Source organism: Sciurus carolinensis, chromosome 3 (assembly GCF_902686445.1).
Source record: "Sciurus carolinensis chromosome 3, mSciCar1.2, whole genome shotgun sequence".
Classification (NCBI taxonomy): Eukaryota; Metazoa; Chordata; class Mammalia; order Rodentia; family Sciuridae; genus Sciurus; species Sciurus carolinensis.
In genome coordinates, this window is record NC_062215.1 from 5,197,128 (window position 1) to 5,216,473 (window position 19,346).

General features: G+C 45.9%; 1 protein-coding gene across 1 annotated transcript in view; it reads left to right on the forward strand.

Annotated features, from left to right (window-relative positions):
- Positions 1–12,824, forward strand: part of Srp68 (signal recognition particle 68) — a 34,645-nt gene extending 21,821 nt beyond the window's left edge. Inside the window, exons 10-16 of the mRNA XM_047546921.1 lie at positions 3,388–3,452; positions 7,824–7,980; positions 8,228–8,322; positions 8,922–9,051; positions 10,807–10,882; positions 11,536–11,588; positions 12,008–12,824. Coding sequence (XP_047402877.1) covers positions 3,388–3,452; positions 7,824–7,980; positions 8,228–8,322; positions 8,922–9,051; positions 10,807–10,882; positions 11,536–11,588; positions 12,008–12,235 — 804 coding nt within the window. The 3' untranslated portion in view covers positions 12,236–12,824. The remainder of the gene's footprint in view (positions 1–3,387; positions 3,453–7,823; positions 7,981–8,227; positions 8,323–8,921; positions 9,052–10,806; positions 10,883–11,535; positions 11,589–12,007) is intronic.
- The last annotated feature ends 6,522 nt before the right edge of the window (positions 12,825–19,346 follow it).

Here is a 19,346-nt window from a genome sequence, read left to right on the forward strand (position 1 = left end):
CAAACAACTAGGGCCTCTGGGCTCCATCAGGTTGAAAAATTCATTTCTCTTTACCCTGTTCTTCCTGATGGTTTTACATCCTGTGATCTCAAACTCTTTTTTTTTAATTTTGATTCTAGGTGTATTCAGTATGTTTTCTTCATTCTACAGAACAAAGTTCAAACACAACCTTATCTAAAATGCTACATAGTCACAAAGCCAAAACCAATTTTATAGTACTGACTGTACGATAAAAGCCAAAAAAAAGCAATGCACATGTATACATGTTGCCAAGGTCAATCTCAAACTCTTATCCCAGGCACACTTCTCTGTGCTCCCTTTATCTAATAATGTCGCTGTGATGCATTCAGATGTCTGGGTGGAAGTCTCCCTGTCACCAAACACACTTGCTATCCCTGTGTAGTGCCTCTCACCTGTTGTTGTTTCCACCGTTTTTGTTTTGGGCTTATAGTGCTGGGGGTTGAACCCTGGGCCTGAAGCATGCTGTGTCTACCACTGAGCTGCATCTTCAGCCCTTTTGATTTTTTTATTTTGAGATGGGGGTCTCATTATGCTGCTGAAGGCTTTGCAGAGTTACTGGGGCTGGCCTCAAACTTGTGATCCTCCTCCCTCAGCCTCTCAAGAGGCTGGGAATACTAGCACGCGCCACTGTACCCAGCTTTTAATTACAGCCTTTCATTGTATGCCTAGATTACTCTAAAGATCTCTTAATTGCTTGAATCTTTCTAAAGCCCATCTCACTGTATAATTATAAAAAAAGTCCAGTGATTTGTTTTCCCTAGGTCTGGATCAGTGCTCTCCAAACTTTTATAATAATGTGCCCCGTAATTGAGCCTGTACCTCTGATATGTTTGTTTATAAATTATATACCTTCTTATTCTTCTCATTTGTAATATACAAAATACATTAACATTTCAAAACAGAGGTAAACATGACTAGAAGTTCTTATTTCCTCTGTACCTGTGCTCCTTAGGTCTGGGGTACCCACCACTTTCAAGACTGCTGTCTGGCACACCTAGGGCAGCGTCCTTAAGCCGCCCCCCAAGCCTGCTTCTGCCTTGCACTCTGCCCTCTCCAGCTGCCGCGCTGTCTTGCTAAGCCACGCCCAGCCGAGTGCTTTCCTTACTCTTCAGGCCCCTTTTACTTCTCATGCCTGGATGCTCTCTCCTCTCCCTTTCCACCTATCTAAACGCCACCTGTTTTTCAAGGTCCACTTCATGGCTTACCATCTCAGAAGTGTGCCTACACCATCCTAGCCCACAGAAATCTCCACATTTTCTACATATCTGATAATTACAGCTGTAGTTTCTTTATGGTAGTTAATCAAATATTACCTATTTTATTTTTATTATTTTATTTACTTACTTATTTTGGTGTGAGGGATTGAACCCAGGGCCTTATGCATGCTAAGCATATGTTCTTCTGAGCTATACCTGCAAGCCTTTTTTTTTTTTTTTTTTAATTTATTTTTTTTTATTATTGTACACAAATGGGATACATGTTGTTTCTCTATTTGTACATGGCGTAAAGGCATACCATTTGTGTAATCATAAATTTACATAGGGTAATGTTTGATTCATTCTGTTATTTTTTTTTCTTCCCCCCACCCCTCCCACCCCTCTTTTCCCTCTATACAGTCCTTCCTTCCTCCATTTGCAACCCTTATTTTTACTTTTTCTATTTGTTTGCTCTACTGGGGATTGAACCCAGCATCTTACACATGCTAGGCAAGCACTAAGCTACATCCCCAGCCCATTTTATTTTATTTTGAGTTGGGGTCTTACTGGGTTGCCTAGGCTGACCTTGAACTTGCAGTCCCCCTTCCTCAGCCTCCCAAGTAGCTGGGATATGGGCGTGCACCATGATACCTAGCTAAGTATTGCCTCTTTTTAAAAAAATGTATTCGTTTTTTATTGTGAGAAAAGATAGCAAGTTTGCCTTTTTTTTTTTTTTTTTTTTTTTTCTTTTGTGGTTCTGGGGCTGGAACCCAGGGCCTCACACTTGATAAGCAAGTGCTGTACCACTGAGCTGCATCCCGAGCCCCAGATTACCATCCTGTTTCTAAGTGCACAGTTTGGTGGTATCAATTGCGATCATGATGTCGCACAGCCATCGTCTCTCCAGAAATTGCATCCTTCATAACCACATGTCACATCTTCACAGCCATCCAGCTATGTACAGAACCCTTCATCTTGTAAAACTGAAACTCTGTGCCATGAAACAGTAACTTCAAAAATTCCCTTTAGAAATGTTGGGGAGGCGGGTTTTATGTTTACTTTTTCACCTTTGCATTGTTTTCCTCAAGATTCTAAACATCTTAAAAGCAAGTGTTTTTAAATTTTTTTATTTTGCATCTGCCCCTATATATTAAATACAAAATGTTTTTAAAATTGATTTTGAATTGTTTGGTTTTGTTTTATTTATTTTCTTAAAGCACTGCTTGCTTCTTTCTGCCTTTAGACTGCCATTACATAGTGCACTCCCCTTTACCCTCTCAGGATAGGGTCCTATGGAGTCCAGCCTACCTCACTCACCTTGAATGCACAGGGGATGCGGGATACCTCATAGAATGGAATGAATGTGGCAACATAAGAGCTGCATTCATGATAATATTACCACATTTGTTGGCTTAAAATAACACATTTATTATTTTACACTTCAGGAGGTCAGAAACTTGAAGTGGCTTTATAGGACTGCTTTCCCTTTGGGAACCACAGGGGAGTCTGGGGAGAATCCATTCCCAGTATTCCAGAGAATGCATTTTCTGGCTTCTAGAAGCCACCTTCTTTCCTTGACTTGTGACCCTTTCCTCTATCTTCAAAGCTAGCAGCTCAGCATCTTCTCTCCTCTACCCTCTGCTCTGGTTCCTGTACCTTCTCTATCTCTGACCCTTTTGAATCCCCTCCTCTTTCTAAAGATCCTGTGGTTAGATTAGACTTGAATGATCGAGGATAATCCCCAAACCCCTTAATTTAATCGCATCTGCAACATCTCTTCTACTTTATAACATGACATCTTTATATATTTTGGAGGTTAGGATATGGGTCTTAGAGGGCCATTATTCAGCCAGCCAGATGCAATCTCTAGGCAGCACACACACAGGAGTAAAGCTCAGGTATGAGGCATAAACCCTAAGAGGGAACTGCAGACTCTTTTTTTTAAATACTCGTGATTAGATTCTGGGAGCAGGGAACAGGGAGCCTCAACTGGCCATTGCTCTGAATCGTATTAGTCAAGGCCATTTTTAGATAACAGTGGCATTCTATAATATGTTATCAAATCTTTAATTGTTGAGGACCCCCAAACACACTAGTCTGCGTCTTTATTAAGGAGGTATTCAGACCCACAGATAGGAGTTTTACTTTTTAACTTTTTCACCTTCTGCAGAAACAGAGAGATTACACCCTTGATGGGGAGTCAGGAAAGGTATCTAACCTCCAATACCTGCACAGGTAAGGGTTATTTTACTTTTTCTAATTTTTAAATATGTATGTATTTATTTTTGCAGTGCAGATGATAAAACCCTGGGCCTCATGCATGTGAAGCAAGCACTCTATAAACACAGAGTTATACCCTGAATTTTTCTACTACTATTGTTGTAAAATATATCCATTGGCACAAAAGAGTATATAAAATGTTTGTACACATTTTATTTTATTTTGTTGTTTTTGTTATACTGGAGATTAAATCCAGGTGTGCTTTACCACTGAACTACATCCCTGGTGCTTTTTATTTTTTATTTTGAGACAGGGTCTTGCTGAGTTGCTCACGGTGGCCTCAAAATTGTGATCCTCCTGCCTCAGCCTCCCAAATTACTGGGATTACAGGCATGTGCTATCCTGCCCAACATACATTTTAATTTATAATTTCTTGCATGGCATGGTGGCACACACCTGTAATCCTAGCTCAGGGAGGAAGATTGCAAATTTGGGCAATTTAGACCCTATTTTAAAATAAAAATGTAGGGCTGGGGTTGTGGTCAGTGGTAGAGCACTCACCTACCACATGTAAGGCACTAGGTTTAATTCTCAGTACCACATTTAAAACAAAACAAAACAAAGGTATTGTGTCCATCTACAACTAAAAAAATTAAATAAACAAATACATAAATAAATAAATAAATAAATACTTAAAAGACTGGGGATGAAGCCAGGCCCGGTGGTACATGCCTATAATCACAGTGACTTGGGAGGCTGAGGCAGAAGGATCAAGAGTTCAAAGCCAGCCCTAGCAACTTAGCAAGACCCTAAGCAACTCAAAAAGGCCTGTCTCTGAATAAAACATAAAAAGGACTGCAGATGTGGCTTAGTGGTAGAGAGCCCCTGGGTTGACTCTCCAGTGATGAAAAAAAAAAAATATATATATATATATATATATGTATATGTGAGTGTGTGGATAATTTCTTAATATGTAACAAGCAACACTAATGCATACAGATGCATTTTATCATCTGAGAGTATGTGTTCTATAACCAGGCATGGTGGCACACATACAGTGGCTTGAGGCAGGAGCATCACAAGTTCAAGTTCAGCCTCAGCAACTCTTAGCATGACCCTGTCTCAAAATAAAAACTTTTTTTAAAAAAAGGTCTGGGCGTGTCACTCAGTTGTAGAGTACTCCCGGGTTCAGTCCCAGAACTATATAAAAAAAAAGTTTATATGCTGCATTTGGGTATTATTTAAATATGTATTATAATGTAAGATTTTTATGTAGCTTAGAAGCTGGAGTACAACCCCAAATTTTGAAGCTCCCTGTGTCCCCCCAGCTCATTCCTCCCCCTCTTCTAGAGCTAGCCACTCTCCTTTCTAGTGCCAAGCTCTGAAATTGATTCACTCTGTGTTTTGAACATTTTTAAGTTGTCCCTTTCATGTTTAAGTTTATTTTTGCCTCAAGTTTAATTCATCTGCAGTTGGTCTTGTGTAAAGTAGGAGTCTGCTTCACTTTTTTCCATTAAGACAATGGATTGTTCTAGTACAACTTACTGATCATCCCACCCTTTCCCCAGGATCTGCAGTACATTTTCTTCTTGTGGACACTTTGCATTGCCTTCTGCTCCACTGGTTTATTGGTCTTTACTTGCGTTGGTGCAGTGAATTACTGTAACTTCATATTGTCTTTTTTTTTTTTTAACTTCCTTTTGTTTTTTTGTTTTGTTTTGTTTTGGTTTTTTTGGTGCTGGGGATCGAACCCAGGGCCTTGTGCTTACAAAGCTCTACCAACTGAGCTATCTCCCCAGCCCCTTCTTTTGGTTTTTGATGGACTTTATTTTATTCATTTATTTCCCTGTGGTGCTGAGAATTGAACCAGTTCTGAGAATCGAACTCATGCTAGGCATATGCTGTACCACTGAGCCACAACCCAGCCCTCATATTAAGTCTTGTTAGCTAGTAGAGGAAGTTCCCATCACCAGATGTTTCCTCGGGTGTGTCTGGACTATTTCCTTTGTGCTCTTTTATATATATTATAAAATCACTTGTCAGTTTCTTATGGGTGTGTGTGTGTGTGTGTGTGTGTGTGTGTGTGTTTGGTGTAGGGAATGAACCTAGGGCCACACCCACATTAGGGAAGTGCTTTACCACAGAGCTACACCTCCATCTCTAGTTTTCATTTTTTTAAAAGATGGGGTAGGGTTGCAGTGATAGAGCATTTGAGGTCATGGGTTCAGTCCCAGTGACCAAAAAGAATAAGGAATGGGTTATTTTGTTTCATAGAAAAAAGTCAGAAGAGTAACATTTTGGGGGGGTAATATTCTGGTGAGAACTATACCTAGGAAAACCACTTCTCATCAGACTTTCTTTCCATTTGAAAATTTATTTCTTACCCATAGCTCCTAACTTAGATAATAAACCTGCCATTTCCCCTGCATGTCTTTTTTTTTTATTCTCATGTTTGTTACTGTAACCAAGGCCTCACACATACTAGGCAGGCGCTCTGCCACTGAGCCACATACCTAGTTCCTTGTGGTTTTATTTTTATTAAAAAAAAAAAGGACTGTGGATATAGCTCAGCATTAGAGCACATAGCTAGCACATCTCCCAGTACCACAGAAAAACCAGAAAATAAAAATCTCTATACTTTACACTTGATATCCATTCTTAGGGATTTGGTATTATGTGAATGTCATGTTGACTGCCAGATGACTCAGATACATAGACTACTAAGCAAGACAGGCCCTGAGATGTTATCTGTTTCAACAGCCTGAGGAGAAAGATGTGGCTTCTGGAGGCTTGGTGACCTGCTTGTAGTCACTGAGGAGGTTGTCCTGACCTCTGACCTTGAAAAGACCCTCTAACTAACACCTTTACCAATGCTGAGGAAATTTTGAAACCTTGATGTCCCCTTGCTCTTGGGTTTATTCTCTCACTTTCAGATCTAGCTGGTATTAGAGTCATGGATTTCCATGATGGGAAGGCCAGCTTTGAGAAAATTCTGACAAAACAGAAATCAGGTAGCTCGTATCATTTTGTGTATAATAGTTACTTGTTTGACAGTCTGTTTTCTGCAAAACTTTTTAGAAAATTGTATCTCTTGACCTTCTCATCCATTTCTTAGAAGCGGCTATTTTTAATTCTGTTAATGAAATGAATTCTTTTGGTATTCACCTCCTTCTCTCTCTAAATGACATGTGTACTTGCTACTTGTTAATTAGTCATTTTTACAACCTTCCAGTGTAACCCTAGTCTCACCTGCTCTGCGTACACACTGCCACTAACTACATCCCCAGCATGGCTTTCCCAGTATTTAGGCCATCTAAAAGCTTATTTGTATTCTTTGATCTTCGTTGTTGTTGAGTAGTTTATGAAATTTTTGTTCCCTGCAAATTCTGATTCTTCCAGGTTGCTCGTTTTTCCCTTTGGAGTTTGGCCTCCACTTTGGTATTAAAGGTTTTTCTTAATGTCTACTGATTCTGCTCCCCACTCTTATGGAAGCAGGGGGCTTGTCAGGTGGGAGCATTGTGTGTTGGGGCTATTCAGGTGTAGTCCTTGCTTAGGTGTCTGGCTCTGCTTTTCCACTGAGCACCTGACTCAGGAATCTTATGGGGTTTTCTCTTGGGCTGGTCCAATCCCTGAAATGCAGCTGGCTGCTCTTGTTCTGGAAGCTGAGAATGGGCCCAGGATTCACGCTTGCACTTGGTCCCCAAGTACATTATGAAGTTCTTTGACTCCAGCTGGCCTGTGTCCCTGTCATCAGGCCTCTTTTGCTTCCTCTCAAGGGATGGCCTCTATTCAAAGTTAGATAGGGATCGAGAGGGCTGAATTCTTCTTAAACAGTTACCATGTTTTTACCCCAACATTAAAGGGATTTGCAAGGTGGTACAATTAAAATAAGCAGGTATCATGTGTCTTTCCGAATCCACGTAGCTAGTAAGCATGACCATCTAGAGAGACTTAATGGCAGTGTTTCTAAGAAGATCATCGATGAGTGGGGGCAGCTGTGGTGCACACACGCCTTCTGGTGTGGGCAGGCAGAGCAGGTAACTGGATTTTGTTCCAGAAACTGGCTTCTACCCATGTACCTTCTTAGGGACTAGTAACAGCCTCTGAAGCCAAGGACTGTGTGACTCAAAAAACATACAGAGGCCCTAATTTATGCTGAAATAAAATTTTGTGATAAGATCTCATTCTGGTTCCCCACAAATTTGCCACTGAATAGCTGCCAAATTACAGGCCCTGTGAACCTGAGGCCCAGGTCAGAAAGGCCTGGTGTATGACACACCCTCACCCGCCATGGCCCCTAGGTCAGTCCCAACTCACAGTCCAGTTCTCTTCCCAGAACTTGAACTTCTCTAAGTATAACCTGAGCTGACACATGGTCCATTCCAGCTACCTAACTTACATCAAGCTGTCGACGGCAATCAGGCGTAATGAGAACATGGCCAAAGGCCTGCAGAAGGCTCTATTGCAGCAGCAGCCAGAAGATGACAGCAAGCGCTCTCCCCGACCCCAGGACCTAATCCGGCTATACGACATCATTCTCCAGGTGACCCTTGGGGACTGGGAACGCAAGACCTGTCCTCTCCCTGTGTTGGACACCACATGCCTTAACTGCATACCCAAAGGGCCATGGCAGTGAGGAGCACTTAGCAACTGCTGCCCAGTCATATCTCATAGACTTTGCCCATCGTTTTGAGCACAGACTTTTTTTCTGCCCTTACCTGTTCTTATAAGGTCTCTGATAAGAACTTGATCTGAGGTCTTCTCGTTTTCTTCTTACATCTGTTATACAGAATCTGGTGGAATTACTGCAGCTTCCTGGCTTGGAGGAAGACAGAGCCTTCCAGAAAGAGATAGGCCTGAAGACCCTGGTGTTCAAGGCATATAGGTAACATCCTGAGAAGGGCAACAGGGCTGTCTTCTGCCTCACGTGGTTCTATAAGTTTTGGGCCATGTCCCACCCCACAGTAGATGAAACCAGTGGTGCACGCCTGTAATCCCGGCCACTCAGGAGACTGAGCAGGTGAATGGCAAGTTTGAGGCCAGCCTTAACAACTTAGAGAGACACTATCTCAGAATAAAACTTTAAAAAGGCTGCAGATGTAGCTCAGCGTTAGAGCACTCCTGGATTCAATCCCCAGAACTACAAAAAAAGAAAAAGATGAATAGACACGAGTCATTGCAGAAAGTGGCAAGTGGGATTTATATTTGTGCCAGGCAAGTGTTCCCTCTTGCCTATCCCATCTTCTTTTGGGGAGTTGTCCTGTGTTTGCAGAGTCAGCTAGTAAGTGAAAGATGGGCCATCTCTGATTGCTATACCTGCGCCAGGCAAAACTGACCATTGTTAATGGTGGGGGAGGCTCCCAGGTGCTGATCTGGAGTTTACAACTATTTCGAGTGTGAAAGTGAGCCTAAACTGCATGGAAAGCCTTGTTCTTGGGCAATTATTGCTTTAGAATACTGTGGCTCTTTTCCCCTCCCCATCAGGTGTTTTTTCATTGCTCAGTCCTACGTGTTGGTGAAGAAGTGGAGCGAAGCCCTCGTTCTGTACGATAGAGTCCTGAAATACGCAAATGAAGTGAATTCAGACGCTGGAACCTTTAGGAATAGCTTAAAGGTGAGCCGTCGACCACTCCTTGTCTCCCAATTCCAGAAGGTTAGTTGGTGTGATGGTGCTGGGGTCCCTCTGAGGGCGTGCCTGCAGGGTGCATCCCAGACTGGTTTCTTTGCCCCCCTTGAGCTATAGGCTGAGTAACTTATGAGTACATTCCAGGCCACAGCAGTTCATTCTAAGGTACAACAAAGAAAGCCATTCCTCTGTTTAAAAACATAAATAAACCTGAAGAACAGTTGCCTTAGACCCAGCTCTATGTTGGAATTGCCTAGTAAGATTTTTAAAAGATGGATATTTGGTCCTGTCCCTGACCATGGGAGATTCTGGTTCTGACTGGTGTGGGATGTGGAGTGGACATGGGCTTTTGAAAGCTCCTCAGTGATACTAACATGCAATGAAGCTGAGAACCACTGGCCAGGTCTTCCTGTACAGAGTGTGTCCAAGCCCAGCAGCACGGGGAGCTGCTTTGAAATGCAGACTCACGGGCCACAGCCCTGACCTAAAGAGTCAAGAGTCTGTTTTAATTGACCCTAGGCAGTGTGGGTATTCAGTCAGGCTTAGGAAGTCATCCAAAGTATAGCCTGAAAGACTCCACAGCTTACTTTATCTCACTGATTGTTGAGTGCCAGCTAGCTATATAATCTTATAGACTGCTGTGATGAAACATAGCTTTTTAAACATTGGCCAGGCCAAGGAACCCATGTTTACTTTGTAGTAGACACTGTTTAGAATAGGAGTTTGGCTTTACTATCATTGATGGAGTCACAACCAGCATTTGAGAGCTGCTGCTATGTGCTTGGGACACCAGGCCCCAGGAGGGAGAATGTGTCCCCCTGGTTTTGGCCTCCAGCGAGCATGTGGCTTTATTGTAGCCTCAAGACCCACAGGCAGGAATCTTGCAAAGTCAGAGGACTGAAACTAGGGCTCAAGGGCAGAGCACATATTTGGCATGTATGAGGTCCTGGATTTGGTCCCCGGCACCACAAAGGAAAGAGGCTAACAGAGAAGGAAGGAGTGATGGAGGTGGGGCAGAAGAGGGGTAAGGACAGTGGCAGTATCCCCACAATGGCAGCATCACCACAGGGACATAGCAGTAAAGCAGCGTGGATCATTCATCTCTGGAGAAGAGAATGAGCTGTCGTATAGATATCCACCTCACCTTACATGCAGAGTGGTTTGGAGGGAAGTGTCAGAGAATGGAGGCAGGAAGGATTATGTGGTGGCTAGACCTTGTCAGATCATTTCCACTGTGCCAAGTAATTCTGAGGCCAAGAGCAAGGTATTGCTGTCCTAAAAGTGGGGGAATGTAGTGGCTTTGATTGTGAGCGCCAGCTCTGCTTCCCGAGCTACAGTTGCCACAGTCTTCAACATCTCCATGACGCAGGATTTCACTTGCCAGTTGGAAGTACACATGATCCCAAGTTTATCATGAACATTAAATTAACACTTACTTAGGTAAACAGTTCAGATTAGCGCAGGTACATGGGACGTTTAGTGCATAGTCAATTTATTAATATTACCATTACTATTCTAGGTATGTTACTTCAGCTGTGACATAGCTCTTCCCTCCTGAAACAGGCCAGTTTTTTTTTTTTTTTTTTTTTGGGGGGGGGGTTGTTTGTTTGTTTGTTTTAAATAGAACCATTTTAAAAGTCCCAAATCCTGTAAAAATCCTGGTGGGATCGCTTAACTCAGGTTAGTGTGGTGTCCGCTCTAACCTGACCCGCTCGTGAGCACACGTTCTTGGAATCGTTGCAGGACCTGCCTGACATGCAAGAGCTTATCACCCAAGTGCGGTCAGAGAAGTGCTCCCTGCAGGCCGCAGCCATCTTGGGTGAGCCACTTGCCTCGACTGGGCTACTGTGTCCCCAGAGTTCCCTTCCCTGTCACTTCTCTTCTCTCCCACAGCCTATACCAGCCACTATTTTTAAGACTAAAAGGTTGAAAGGGGTTGTTGGGATAGTCTGCATAAAATGTTTGTTCTCCTCAGGCTTTCCTTCCTTTTTGTTTGTGGTGCTAAGGATTGAACCCAAGGGCATGCTACACCCCTGCCCCTTTTTATTCTTTGAGACAGGGTGTCACTAAGTTGCTGGGCTGGGCTTGAACTTGGGGGCAAGTCCTCCTGCCTCAGCCTCCTAGGTAGCTGGGATTATGGATGTCCACCACCCTGCCTGACCCCAGCCTTCTCTCCTGCCATAGTAGGCACTGAACTGTACAGAAGGACTTAGAGGAACATTGTGATACTGTCCTTCGTCCCCCGTACCACCTTTCATCCAACTGTGGAAACTCCTCTGGGCCAACCACAGTAGATCCGGGAATAATCACTCTATATCAATTCTCAGCAGAATTTGGATGCATAGGGAGAGGACTCACTGCCCACATGCTGTCTACCTTTGTTCTTGGCATTTAGAAGTCATGCTTGAAAAGCCTCTTGTGACTGTAGCAGTTAAAGTTCCTATTCTTACTGAATCCCTGTGATACTTTCAGATGCAAACGACTCCCATCAAACAGAGACTTCCTCCCAAGTCAGGGACAATAAGGTAAGTGTGACCTGGTCCCGAGAAGCTGGAGGATGGAGGATTAGTAAAGCTTGGAATGAATAAATGTAGAACAGAGGGCCCTTCCTTTCTAGGGAAATCCTCTATTTATTTCCCTCCCCTTCTCTTGCTCAGAGGCCTGTGAGTTGCCTGGGGAGTTGGTTGGGTGTCTAAATTGCCCTAGGGAAAAACACAGAGGAAGTTGTTGCCGTGCAGCTCTGAAGAGCTCTGACCTGGACCTCCAGAGACCCCTGTGTCAGTGACTGACCTAGAGGGCAGGGCTGTGGTAGCGCTTTGACTGGAGATTGCAGGAATGGAAAGAGAATAATCATAGGAATGAAAAGTAGTGAATTGAGTGCCCAGCACATAGTGAAGTCCCACCGGGACTCTTCTGTGATTAACACCTTTGATTTGACCTCCAGCCTCTGGTTGAACGGTTTGAGACTTTCTGCCTGGACCCTTCCCTCGTCACCAAGCAAGCCAACCTCGTGCACTTCCCACCAGGATTCCAGCCCATCCCTTGCAAGCCTTTGTTCTTCGACCTGGCCCTCAACCATGTGGCCTTCCCACCCCTTGAGGACAAGTTGGAGCAGAAGACCAAGAGTGGCCTCACTGGATACATCAAGGGCATCTTTGGATTCAGGAGCTAACCAGGCTCTTTTTTGGAGGCAGGGGAGATTCTGACTCTAAATTTGTTGTGAAAAAGTCCCAGCAAATTCCATCGTATTAAATCCAGGTCTGCATTGGTCCAGGGTGAGAGCTCGGCACCCTCAACCCTGCCTTCCCACGTCTCGTGTTTGTGCACTTACATTCTTAACCCGTGTTGCAAGGGCACCTTCCATATTCTGGCCATGTGTCAGGGTTGCTCTGTCTCTGTACCTCCTGGGGGACCGCTGTTTTCTGGTCCCCTGTGAGCCGTGATTGGTTACCTTTGGTCAGTAATGCAGTCGGGGTTCCACACAAGGGTGGGTGGGGCCTTGAAATGTTTTGTCATGTTTCCTCAGTACCATGGACCTGAAATGAACTCATCCTTGCTGTGAGCATCCAGAATCCTTGAGGTTTGTTCATGACTGTGAAACATTGGCAGTGTCACCCCAGATTACGGTCAGCCTTATCCCCTTCACCTCCAAGTGAACATTAAGTTTCAGAACAAGCAGAGAGCTCTATTTTTAGAAGAAATATGTTACACTCAGAAATGATGAAACCAAATCTTATATTAAAAGGCAAAGATGATGGCGACTGTGCCCATTTTTTACATGCCCTCCCTCACATCCAGCCCAGTTCTCCTCGGGGCCCTGGTTGAATGAGTCTGTGAGGTTGAGTGCGTCCTGGCTTCTGGCAGCTGGGTATAGTCGGTGCCAGATTTGGACTTGGTAGAAGTGCCATTTTTAAGAAGAGTCCCCGGTCTGTAAGTTCAGATGCCATCACCTTTTAATCTCCTTCTTTACCCTTTTACTTCTCTTCTAAGTCATCCTTTTTTATTTCTACCATGGCATCAATAGTAGACATCCAAAAAGCAATGTAAGAAAGAAGGAATAAAAGTGATTTAAACATGAGATGTACCTGACACCTCTGAGTCCCTCTGGAAGCTAAATCTCACTTGTCTCACCCCAAAGAAAACCCACCACAAGAAATAGCAGCTCACATGTGGTTCAGACATTGAGCAAACAGGGCCACTTGAAGGGAGGGCTGGAGGCAGAAGGTCTAAGAGTGTTATTTCAAGGGGGAGCCCTCTGGTAAGCACAGCCAGGCCCCCTGTTTTCCAGCCATTGAAGGGAAAAAAAATGGCCTGGAGCCAGACAAGGACAGCAGGAAATGTACTAGGCTTCTCGTTAGAACTGCATGTCGTCAAGGGCTATGGAGATGCTGGGAGACTGTTTTCCCCTGAGACTTGTTTGGGATCAGAGAACCTCAAAAAGCTGTTTTGTTTGTTTTTCAGTTTTGTTCTGGTGCTAGGGATCAAACCCAGGCCCTTGTGCATGCCAGGCAAATGTCCTGCCCCTAAGCTACGCCTCTAACCTCTTGACTTTTTATTTGAAATTTTTACCATTCATGCCACCCAGTTGAGGCATATTCTTTCTTCCTGCCTCCCTTTGAAGGTAGGACACAGTCCCTGCCTGGCTCTCTGAGTAGCATTGGGTCAGCTCTTCACTGACGTAGACCACTGTGTTTAGTATTACAATCGTGTTTACACAAGAAGACAGACCTGTCAGGGCTCAGGTCTCTGGTTAGCCCACACATCCCTCACGTGGGGTCCCTGGACACTAAGCAGGCAGTCAGGGAAAACAGAGTGCCAAAAGCAGAGCTTGTCCTGTCCTTGGGCTCCCCAGGTACCTCTGCCTGTGATGGAAACAGGTCCTGAGCCAGGCCTTGCTACCCCTCAGCTGGCACAGTTTGCTAGAGGGTGCCCATGAATGAGGTGAGTCCTGTCTCAGCTCCCATCCGTCCTTCCAGAAGGACTCTGGTACCGGCAGAGTTTCTGATGCTGTCAGAGTCTCTGCCTCTTTATCCAAACAGTGGCTCCACAGAGAAGCCATTCAATCTATTTTAAAACCCTCCTGAGGTCTCCTGCAGTAATGGTTCCTCTTTTCCTGTCTGTGGTGGCGATGGTCTCCACCTGAAGTGACATTGGAAGCCAACCTGAGGGTTCTGTTTGGAGCAGTGATAGGAGGTGCGGAGGCACTGAGTCTCCGGGTTTTTCCTCTCTCCGTGCACTGGTTTGATGTACTGTCTCCTCTGGTTTTATAGTAAGCCTGGTGTAAATTCTTGGACTCACTGATGACATGAAGCACTGCTGGGCTTGGTTCCCAGCTCCTCCCTCTGTGGCCACCTGAGCATCTCACTGGCCGCAAGGTGGCAGCCTGTTATGACAGCATGCCCCTCATCCCACAATGACCCTGCACCATAACTGATTTTTCCTCCAAAGCTGAGGCGGTGGCCTCTGCTCCTCCAGGAAAGGAAGGCTGACACCTGGGGTTTGGAGCGTGAGGACTGCGCTCTGTTCTCTGTCATCACTGTGGCAATGTGAATTTCTCACATGCAAGGCATCATTAATTATACAAGAAAACCAATCGGCTCCAGATAGCACATGGCTGTCTGCAGCCTTGAAAAGCTTGGAACGTTCAGAGGTCTAGGAAAATAACCAAAGATAGCAAAAATATGTGTTAGTTCTATTTTTTTTTTTTAAAGACACTTGTTGCCACAAAGGAGATGGAAAGCAGATTTAGCTGTAAAATGTATTCATGTTCCAAAGCAAAAAGAATAGATTGGAAGCAGCCTGCATCTTGACACCACCAGCTGGTCTGGTAGGTGTTGTTAGAGATGCTTGTGCAGTGGGTGCTGCTGGGCTGCCGAGCACGGGGTGGGGCAGTGGTTGGGGCCCTCCCTGGGGCAGGCTGGAAGGCTGGCTGTCCCCATCTATGTGTCCTAGTGGATCTATCCTCCCTCTGTGCCCTAAGAGTGGAAAGGCTCTAGTGTCAACTAGAGGTGTTACTTAGTTGGTATAAGTTAAATAGGGAATGTCAAAAGAGTGCTTGTGGGGACCTTTTCAAACTGTTAAGGGGCTGTGGTCTCAGGTTATAGCCTGATGTGTTTTGTGGGCCTGGCTTTGCAGGCTGGATTTTTGTTTCTGCTTAATAGCCCCACCAGACGCCATCTGCCTGCTGAGCAGCTGAGACCTGTGGAGAACTTCAAGGTACTCAGGGCCACTTTTCTCTCTCAGCCATCCCTTTGCCAAGCTGATGTTAACTGTCGGAAGAGTTTCTCCCAGGTGCCTGTTTGTAGCGGGTGATTGTGTTCACCCACGTTGTCGCTGACTGTCTTCTCCTGCTCATCTGTGCTTGAATAATGCTCACTGCTTGGCAAAGAACCACGGCCTTTCCGTCAGGCTGAACTGTTCCCAAGGGTCTTGTGACAAGAAGCAATCTAGTGACAACAGCCAGCTACCCAGTGCATGAGAGTTGGGCACTGGTAGTTGTATCCATTTGTGGAATAGAGAATGGTGACCTGGCCACCAGCAGCTTCTCCAAAACCCCCGGAAGAGTAATCACAGGGAGAGCAGGACCCACGGGGCGTCACTGTCCCAGGCTTATTGGCCCTGCCCAACTTGCTCAGCTTCTGAGCAGACTCCCCACAGGGCAGGGGTGTCTGCTTCTCAGTATGCACAGACATTCCTCACTGTAGATGAACGGTAAGGAGGGTCCAGGCCCAGGATCCAAAGTGAGTTGGTGAGCAACACAAGGAGCCCTTGCACTTGGACTCACTCTTCCCCTCTGCTGCTGCCTTTTTTTTTTTGGCTGGGGATCGAAACCGGAAAGCTCTAGCACTAAGCTACATTTCTAGCCCATCTTTTGAGACAGGGTCTCACTAAGTTGCTAAGACTGGTCTCAAATTTGTGATCCTCCTGCCTCAGCCTCCTGAGTGGCTGGAGTTACAGGTGTGTGCTACCACACCTGGCTCCCCTTCTGGCTTTTGAGCAGAGCGCTAAGTCTGAACAAAGCTGTTAGGACAACAGGTAGAACGGCTTGGCCTTTCAATTTCCTGGTACTGAAGACAAGTCAAGCAAGCCTTCGCTCAGCCATGAGGACTATTTAGGTTGTTCCTCCAGGTTTATGTGTCTGTTTCATGAACACTTTACTCAGAGCGGTGCACCCAGCAGGTATGCCAGCACCCTTCCGCTTCAGCTCAGCTGGCAGGCTATCAGCTGCTGAGCCCACGGATCCCCAGACCTATGGATTAAGATCTGCAGAAGCCCCCCACCCAAGGGCAACTTGAGGAGACCCAGAGACCTGGCAGTTCCTGAGCAAGCCTGGGAGGGCTGTGACCTCGGGTGGGTATGGGGAGCCTTACACACAGGTGGGTGCTGTAGTGGGAGGTGGGCTGCACCAGCACTGGCCCTACAGGCAATCGTAGACTGGCCTCTGGGGCTCAGGGAAGGGATCATTCACAGGGAGGACTCTCAGGGTCCTCTCTGTGTTCTCTGCCCTTGACACGGGCAGGTTTGTGTTGATTTTGTTTGGTTGTTGTTGTTGTTGTTTTTTAAGATGCTGCTTGTAGATTCTCCCTGTAAAAGGCCCCAAAGGAACAACCAGCACTTTCCTCTTGGCTGCTATAGTTAGGTGAGTCATGTCACCTTTTGCTTCTCTCCTGGCATAAATTCAGCATTTCTTTTTATCAGACTGTTGGCCAAATTCACATCCAAAAGAGCCTCCTCCAGACAACCCTGCAGATTCCTGCGACCTCAACCTCTACCCCAGCCCTGAGATTATGCAAGTGGAAGGCAGTCCAGCCCTCAGATTCCCCTGCCATCTGCCTGTCCTCTCTAGGCCCAGCTAGTGCAGGCACCTCTGCTCCTCAGAGGGACAAGGGACATAAGGAAGGGGAATTATTCAGCCTCAGTCCAAGGGTCTGTCGGCAGAGCTTTTGTACAAACATCAATTTCCTGAAACCGCAGAGCCTGTCCTCATCAGGGAGCAGCCTGATGATCGATCCCAGGACAAGAGAACTGCCACCATCTGCTTCAGCAGGGAGAATACCCTCGTCGTAGGGTCCCCTTGAGCTGAAGGGAGCTAAGGACTTAAGCCTGGGCACACTCATCAAGTGCCACCTGTGGCCTGGCTGTGTGGCCTAGGCAGCCTCAGTGCTGGGAACTCCGCTGCTTTCAGTCTGCTCGGCTCTCTTGCTCAGGCTGCAGGCCATGAGCTGTGTGCTGCCTGCACAGTCTGGAGCTCCAGGCTAGGGATGTAAGCAAGTTGCCACTAAAAGTCACAACGGGGGCACAGGGCTGGGGAATCTGGATCTCAGATCTCAATCCACAGAGGAGGAAGCCATGAAAAGTGAGGGAAGGACAAGAAGCCAGGTTGTTTTAAGACGAGAGATGTACCAGGGCCCAAGATCTGAGGAAGCTGGAAGTCAGTCACCCTGTCTAGATGCCAGGTCAGGTCAGAGCATCTCCAAATTCTATCATAAGCCACAAATGCAGGTCTCCCTGTATTTCTTAATTTTTTAATAGCCACATTATTTTTCTTTTTTGTGATAGTGGGGATTGGATTTGAATCTAGGGGCATTCTACCATTGAGTCCCAGCCCTTTTAATTTTTTATTTTGAGACAGAGTCTTGCTAAGTTGCTGAGGCAGTCTTGAGTTTGCAATCCTGCCTCAGACTCTGGAGTGGCTAGGATTACAGGTGTGTGCCACTGCACCTGGCAAGTAGCTACACCCCCACCCTGCCCCCCGCCTCGTGCTGGGGATGAACCCAGGGCCTCATGCATGTTAGGTGAGTCCTCTACCACTGCACCACATTCCCCAGTCCAAAAAACACTTTTTGTGTGTTGGGGGGTGCAGGTACCAGGGATTGAACTCAGGGGCACTCAACCACTGAGCCACATCTGTTAGCACAAAGAGACCGAGCAGGATACAACCCTCACGAGTCATCTCAGCTGTTTATTCAGGAACAGTTTCACACAAGAACAGGGGATGCAGGGATAAAATGGCACCCAGGGACCCACTTTCCTGGTGGAAAATGAGCCACTGAACAAAGACAGGGACTGGGTTTATATAGGTTATTTTGAGGGGTGGTCTAGTGGAACTCAGTTTCCTTGGGCACTCAGGAATTTGAATTTTTGGGGATTCGGGGGTCTGCAGGCAGTGTCTGGAGAGGATTTGCTTGGAGGAGAGGAACGCCTGCTAGAGACTTGTTTCTTTAAGGGTGCTGAAACACCTCATCCCTGTCTGCATCTGGCACCTGGAAAACATTTGTCTTTGGAGATGAAGGCTATCGGTAATGGCCTTCTTTTTCACTCCCTTTCCTCAGTCCACATTATCTTGGGGATTTCTCATTCTCCATGTCTATTAACATCCCCAGCCCTATGTTGAATCTTATTTAGAGACAGGGTCTCACTGAGTTGCTTAGCACCTTGCTTTTGCTGAGTCTGGCTTTGAACTCATGATCCTCCTGCCTCAGCCTCCCTAGCGGCTGAGATCACAGGCATGTGCCACACCTCATGGCCAAGAAACCACATTTTAAAAGCAACAGGCAAATTAAATAATGCATTTCATTTAACTCAATATACCCAAAATGTCGCAACATGTAATCAATATAAAAATTAATAATGAGATATTTTATATTCTTTTCCCACAGTAAGTCTTTAAAATTCTGTGTGAATTTTACATGTATAGCACATCTCAGTTTGGGCCAGGCATCTTCAGATGCCCAACAGACACACACAACAGGGCTTGTGGAGACTGTGGGACATCAAGGATCTCAGTGAAGGCAGTTCCATGCTGGCCTTGGAAACTGAAGGGTGATAGGCCAGAGATGAAGCACAAATACAGCCAAGCCCCTCTCTCCCTCTCCCTCCTTCTCCCTCCCTCTTCCTCCCTCTCCCTCCCTCTCCCTCCCTCTCCCTCCCTCTCCCTCCCTCTCCCTCCCTCTCCCTCCTCTCCCTCCCTCTCCCTCCCTCTTCCTCCCTCTCCCTCCCTCTCCCTCCCTCTCTCCACCCCCCCCCCCTCTGTGTCCATATTCTTTCTCCTGTAATTTATTCTTGGGTCAGGGTCACTGCCATTTGAGCAGGAGCATCCCACAGTGATGAGTCACTTCAGTGCCCAGGTGTTCCTGCCCGGCAGCCCTCATCTGGGGAGCCAGTCTGATTTGATCTGGCAGTAGACAGTCGTGCCAGGAAGTTGGCTCTTGTTTTTCCAGCAGTGAATCAGTTAGTGCTTGATCCCTGGGCGTGCGAGGGCCCCTATAGTGCTCATTTATTGC